The following is a 6,632-nucleotide window of genomic DNA, read 5'->3' on the forward strand; positions in this document are numbered from 1 at the left end:
TGCTGAAGAATCTGTTTTCTCATGAGTGTACATCTTGAATATTAAATTTAAAATGGTTTATTGTGAATTACCTCTCATTTAGGTTGATTTCTCATATGGCTTCTCGTCTTACTGTTGAAGGTGTTTGTAATTAAAATTTATTTTCTGTTCCCATTCATTCATTCTTTTCTCAGATATTTTTTGAACGTCTACTGTGTACCAGACTACGTAAGGTGCTAGGAACATATTGCTGAATAAAATCAGTTCTCTCACAGTCTAATGGAAATTAGCATTAGCTTGCATTCTAATGGAAATTAGAGATCATAAATTTTATCTGACAGAAGTTCCTGAGGGGAGAAGGAACTGATATATACAAGGAATTGAAAGGAACCCAACATGGGTGGTGAACTAGAGGAAAATGAGGAGACAGTGATGCCTGATGGGGTAGGAGAAATGGGCAGGGCAAGATCCTGTAAAGTGTTTCTAGGCAGTTGTAAGGAATTGGCTTTTATCCTGAGTCCAGTAGGCGGCCACCCTCCTATTGCTGTGTGGAGAATAGGTTGGTAAGGGCAAGTGTGGAAGAAAGCTTCCAGTGAAGAGGGTGGTTGCAGTAGTTCAGCCAATATTAGGTTGGACTAGTGTGGGGCAGTGGAAATGAAGAGCAGTGTTTAGTGATGAAATTAGGTGTGGTGGGTGAAGACGAGGAAAGAATCGGATTTGGATTTGCATCTAAGTTTGCGCTCTTCATCAGGGAGGTCAGATGGGTAGAGTGGCTGAGATCCTTTTTTCTTTTGCTCTATATGATTAGCTGTGCTTTTAATATTTGAAGATACAAGATTTTAACTTTTATTTGTTGAGTATCTTATTAACTCAGACCGAATTATTTAACAGTGGAAGACTTCTGTTTCCTCTGTGAAAGAGGAGATGCCTTACAATAGTTATACAACAGACAGCCCCCAAACTGAAGAACTCAGCATGAAGGAACTCTGCTGTGCTCATTAAATATAATTGGGAGGTATATAAAATAAGGCTGTGTTTGTTTCAGAGGAGTGAATACTCTACCTCTTTTGATTAATTGATTTTTAAATATTTCTTTGCTTATTTTTATATTCTTTTTCCCTAAAGAGTTTTGGATGGCTTAAAGAAAAAGACATACTACAATAGAAATAAAAAATAACAAGTATAGAGATCTGTCAGTTGACTAGTTTATGAAAATTGAAAGTAGTATATAGGTTTGTTATTGGAATAGTGTTAGTTAAAATCAGGACATTGTTCCAGTCTCAGTACATTTATGTACTAGATAGAAGGTTGGAAAGTTGGTGGTTTATGATGCTATTTTTCATTTCTGCAGATGATGCCATTAACTTATGCATAGTAGGAACTGCCTTTGACTTGTCTTTCTGGCTGATATGTCCAGACTTTCTCATGTGATTCTCCTTAAAACTAGTTGCACATTTATGATAGAGCCACTTAATAATATTTGTGACTGTGGAACAGAATAAATAATGCTTCATTTGGCACTTTTCTCTAAGTAGGTGAGATACCTGATTATATAGACTAGATTGGATTGGAAATGCTGGGTTTAGTCCAAGATAAGACTTTCTTGAAGGTGGGGGTATGGCAAATAGCATCACAGGATAACAGAACCAAGACTTCTAGTAATAGAGACAGAAGTAACAGAAACTACAACAAAAATTGTACACTGTTCTTTGCACTATGCTAATCCCTTTCTCTGCGTTATTTTATTCAAACCTTAATCCTCAAAGGAGGCTGTGAAATAGATGGTGTTTGAATCCTCACTTTATAGGAAATCGGGAGCTCAAGGATATAGAGCTGCTAACAAATCCCAGAGTTGGGACTTGAACTCAGGTTTGACTGGCTCCAAAGCCCATTCTCTCATTCGCTGTTCTCTATGGCTGGAACACAGAACTAACTTTCTGTGTTTCTGCAGGCTTTTCTGGAGTAATGTGGTAAACAGAGAAGTTAATGTGGTGGAGCTCAAATAGGCTTTTGCTTATTAGTTTAGAAGCTGAAATGTATGAAGTCTTTAAGTTAGTTTAGAGGTATTTTGAATGTTATAAAAAAGTGTTATTTAAATGTATGGCACAGAACTACTTAAGATAGAACTACTTACTGATTCCTATATAATAATATCTTTGTATGTTGGGATGGATATGAAGTGAGAACTGGGATTGGCCGCATAAAGGTTCTGGGCCCCATTTCTCTACAACTCGTAGATGTCACAGTTAGGAGATAGCATCTCTAGTCACCTAAAAGCCATCTTTCAGTATGTGTTGCTGGATGAGCTCGAGTCAGTTAACATATTTGCTACATTCTACCCCAGAAAGAATTTTCTTTTTTCTTCCTTTTTTTTTTTTTTTTGATTTGTTTTAAACAACTGAGAACTTTAAGGGCAAAAGCCTTCATAAAAAATTTACCAATGAAAGGTAATGGGATCTTAAGTTATTCAAGATAAGCTTATCAGGGCTTGGAATACCAGCCGTCTGATTTTACTGTAAAACCAAAAGCACAGATCATAATCTATGTCTAACCTTCTTATGTATGGGTTGGGTGGAGGAAGAATGCAGTTCCTAGGAATCACTGGGAACAAAAGGACAAATGGAAGTAAGCTCTCTGCACATGAGCTTATAGAACAAAAGGCATTCCTTTGCTGCTCAGTGAGTCCAAATGCTGGGAAGGAGTAGAGAGAAAGGAAGCGGAAAGGCTTGGTTCTCACAGTGCTTGCTGTTCTACCTGCTGATACCTCATGGTGGCCCCCTGAAGATGAATCACCTCTGGTTACCCTTGGGATTTCCCTGTCAGTGAAACTTTTCTTCGTATAGCTTCATCTTTTCCCCCCAGGAACTGTGAGACTTCTTGAAATTTTTAAGAATTTTAGATACTCCAGCAGTAATTTCCAGGAGCCTCAGCCTCTGATTATCATGCTGCTTTTGAACTTTCTCCTAGCTGATTATATACCTCATATACGTCTGATCTCCTCCTGGAGGTGTGATAGCATCCTGTGTCTTGACTCTCTCAGAAGTGATGAGTGACCAGCAGGTAGCCTTTTAGCCAGGTGATTAGGACCTCATGCCAATGAGACTGTGTCAAAGATTTGTTCCCTTTAGGTCCATCTCTGACAGTTGAGCTGTGCTATCTTCTTTGGCGTCACTTAGCCCACTAGCACTAGCCTACTATCACCCTTGCATTGCAAGATAGAGTTAATTGAAATGATAGGTCGTCAAAGGTAAGTTACTAAGACTAGAAAAACACAAAGCCCATGTGAAAGAACAGAAGCTGAGGGAAGTGAGCAGGTGTGAAGAGAATGAATGAGAAGGATGGACAGAAGGAGTCAGGATCCTTACCTTTGTTAGCGTCCGGCCTGTGGATTAGGTGAAATTAGGATGGAACACAGTTGTAGAAATGGAAAAGATTCAGTTCACAAGGCACTCATTTCTTGTCTCTGCTAGAGTGTCCTACCTCAGTATATATTATCTACATTAAACAGGTTAAGAAGATTTCTAAACTAAAATTACTCAAATGTGCCAACTAAACGCCAACTAAAATTATTCAAGTTCGGTTTTAAAAGTGGATTTTTTTGAGTATAAATAAATCCAAGTTCTTAATGAAGCCTTCACATAGGTAGAAAAGCTGTTTGTTCTTTTCTTATGAATATCTTTTTCAGATACTGTTAGAGGAAACAGATTCAGAACTGTAGAACACAGGAGCTGGAAGGACTGTCTGAGAGACTGTGACTTCAATGTGTGAGTAGAGTTTGAAAGATAAGTGAAAACCAAAGCTAATCCAAAAAGGTGCATATTAGCATGTGCCTTTTTCCTAATGTTCCAGGTTGTTAACAGTATAAGTAAGTATATCCTTACTTCTTAAAAGTGTACTTCTTAATATGCACAATTAGGAAGGATTTATGTTTTGAAATACTAGAAATGAATGTCTTTTTCTATTCTTAAAGAATTGGTGTACTCAGAATTTTGGAGAATGGGCGGATTGTTGATCTGTAAAATTTTCAAGTGGATTGTACATATCACAGTTTTTGCTATGGCATAAGCCAAATATGTGATTTTCTTAAATGGAGGCTCTAAGAATGACCTTGAACCCAACTGAAAACCATTGAGGATATCACTGAATGGTGGAGTTTTACAGCTGGAAGTTAGTTTAGAGGTTGATTTAACCATTATATCAATTTACAAATGAGAAAACTAAGGGAATGAGAAATTAAGTTGGTGTGTAGAGGGCTAAACATCTAGTAGTCAGAGAGAACCAAGGCCCCATGCTCTTGACTTGCAGTTCATTTCTGTTATCAGCACCGGTAAGGTGCTTTGAACATGGATAAAGCTAAAGGAATAGAAAACAACAATTGCTTTTGTTCATGACACATTTTGAAAAATCTCGATAATTTTAACACAAAGAAGGATTTGATGCTAAACAAGTCTATCACTTCTATTTAACTGAAACCTCCTAGTACCTTGCAAAATGAAATACGGGGTAAGACATGGAAACAAATATTTCAGAAGGAAGTAGTATGGATGATGGGAGGAATATGGATGTGATACTTACTGTAAGGACAGAGATGAGAATATGGCCTTTAAGATGCTCCTTTGAATTCTTCATTGTGTGGGTAAAGTGTTGTAATTCAAGAAATATACCTAGTTTGCTAAGACACCTTGCCTTTCACATCCATCAGCTCCTGTTTATAATTTAGTTGGATTAGTTTCCATATAGAGTGATGAGCTCTTTTTTCCCAGGAAAGCCATTGTGTCCTATAACATAGAGTTGAGTTCCTTGCCTTTCATAGTTTATACCATCAGCAGCCCGGACTTCTACAGTCACTCAATAGATTTGGCTGACCAGAGAGTTCACAAAGATGAAAAGATTATTCTGTAATTATCTTTTGATTGTATTACTTTTGCTGGCTCCATTCTAGTTCACATGAGCCAGTGCTGTGCTCTGGCCTCACTATTTATTTGATTTTCTTTTTCATTTGTGTTTAAGGCTACAATACTAAGATGTTAACATTAAGTTCTGCTTCCAGTCATCAGAGGTCTTACTGTGCCACCCATTAAGGTAGCCACTACCACATGTGACATTTAAATTTAAATTAATTAAAATTAAATAACATCAAAAGTTCCGTTCCTCAGTTACGCATTTCAAGTGCTCTAAGTATATATGATTAGTGGCTACTGTATTAAACAGCTCATGTGTAGAACATTTCCATCATTGTAGAAAGTGCTATTAGACACCGCTGGTCTGGACTGTCATTCTGCATCCGCACACTAGAAGCCTATCTGAAAGCCCCTCAGGACAATGGTAGTATACAGCTACTTCTGTCTGGTTGGATTCGTTACAGAAGAGGACCTGTAACAATGGGCTGATCGGGGCTAGAGTCAGGTGTGCAGCTGGATTAGAGGTAACCATGGTTTTATTAATAGAAAGATCCTGGAAATTGCAGTCAGAAGATCTGGATTGAGATCCAGCTCTGCTTCTTACTGTCCATAGAGACTTTGATGTCTTTAAACTTCAGTTTCTTCACTTGTAAAATGAGGATCATATGTCACAAGATTGTTGTGTCAAGTGAATTGGAAAGTACTCAGTAAACTGTAAAGTCTATACAAGTATTTTTATGGTCTGTAGGAACTACATGTACCAGCAGTGTTAATTTGCAATAGTAATCTTTAAATTCTGTTATCCTTGCTTCAAAGGTATATCACACTGAACTGATTGATGGAGAACTAGACTACACAAAGAAGCCAACATGTGCTTTAGAGATCACCAAATAGTCTAATGACAATATAGGATTAGGTTATGGATCATGTTCTAACAATATCTAAAGGTTCTAACAATATTACAGACATTTCACTTGCTCCTGGACCAGTAAGTGACTCACTTAACATCAGGTGAAAGGAAAGATCATTTATAATAAGGTTTTTTAATGTTCTCTGTCGAGCAGCTTCTAGTATTTTAACAAAGTATGTATTTTTTTTCCCGGTCTCACAGAGAAAGTATGGTATTGGGCGCTGTAAGTTGCAGTGGAGCAGAGGCTGCTGGGGAGTGGGGTGGATAGTGTGTGGGGAGGAGCACATTAGACCAGAATGACTTGGCCACTGATTATTAAAAAGCAGTTATAGACATTGCATTTGTCCTAGTTTCTTGCCTTAGATGAATAGAAACAAAATACCTGAAGCAACTTATTGTTAGTAAAGAATACAAGTAAAATCTTAAGCAAGTGATATTGCTATGAATCAGCTGGTACCACACAGATGGTAAGTTTCACTTTGTTTATTCCAACCCTACATTCCACTGTCAGTAGGATGGTTATCTATGCATTCAGCTCTGCACAAATTGTACAAGCCAGTGAGCCTTTTGCCCAGACTCATAAAATGAAAGCAAGAATGTTAGAAACCAAAAACATTTCATATGTTTAAAAGTTGAGCTTTTTGTTTTTATGAATTTTCCCCTCAGTTTAATACTGAATTTTGACACTGGCTGACAGCATTTTACCCCTCCAAGGCCACCTCCTCTATGAACCTTTATTCCTTCCTTGCCCCTCACCCTCTGTCCCCCACAAATGAGCTGCCCTTTCTCTGTATTTTCTTAGCACTTTGCTTGTACTTTCACTACTGCTTGCTGTTTCTGCC

General features: G+C 37.7%; 1 protein-coding gene across 4 annotated transcripts in view; it reads left to right on the plus strand.

The window, feature by feature from the left end:
- Positions 1-6,632, plus strand: part of ZSWIM6 (zinc finger SWIM-type containing 6) — a 175,219-nt gene that overhangs the window by 63,533 nt on the left and 105,054 nt on the right. Inside the window, exon 1 of one of the 4 annotated variants that reach the window (XM_032472802.1) lies at positions 3,665-3,743. The exons of the other annotated variants lie outside the window; for them this stretch is intronic. Within the exon in view, the coding sequence (XP_032328693.1) occupies positions 3,740-3,743 (4 nt within the window). The 5' untranslated portion in view covers positions 3,665-3,739. Of the gene's footprint in view, positions 1-3,664; positions 3,744-6,632 lie in introns of those variants that run through there. 4 annotated transcript variants of the gene reach the window in all.

Source organism: Camelus ferus, chromosome 3 (assembly GCF_009834535.1).
Source record: "Camelus ferus isolate YT-003-E chromosome 3, BCGSAC_Cfer_1.0, whole genome shotgun sequence".
In the NCBI taxonomy this organism is placed as follows: Eukaryota; Metazoa; Chordata; class Mammalia; order Artiodactyla; family Camelidae; genus Camelus; species Camelus ferus.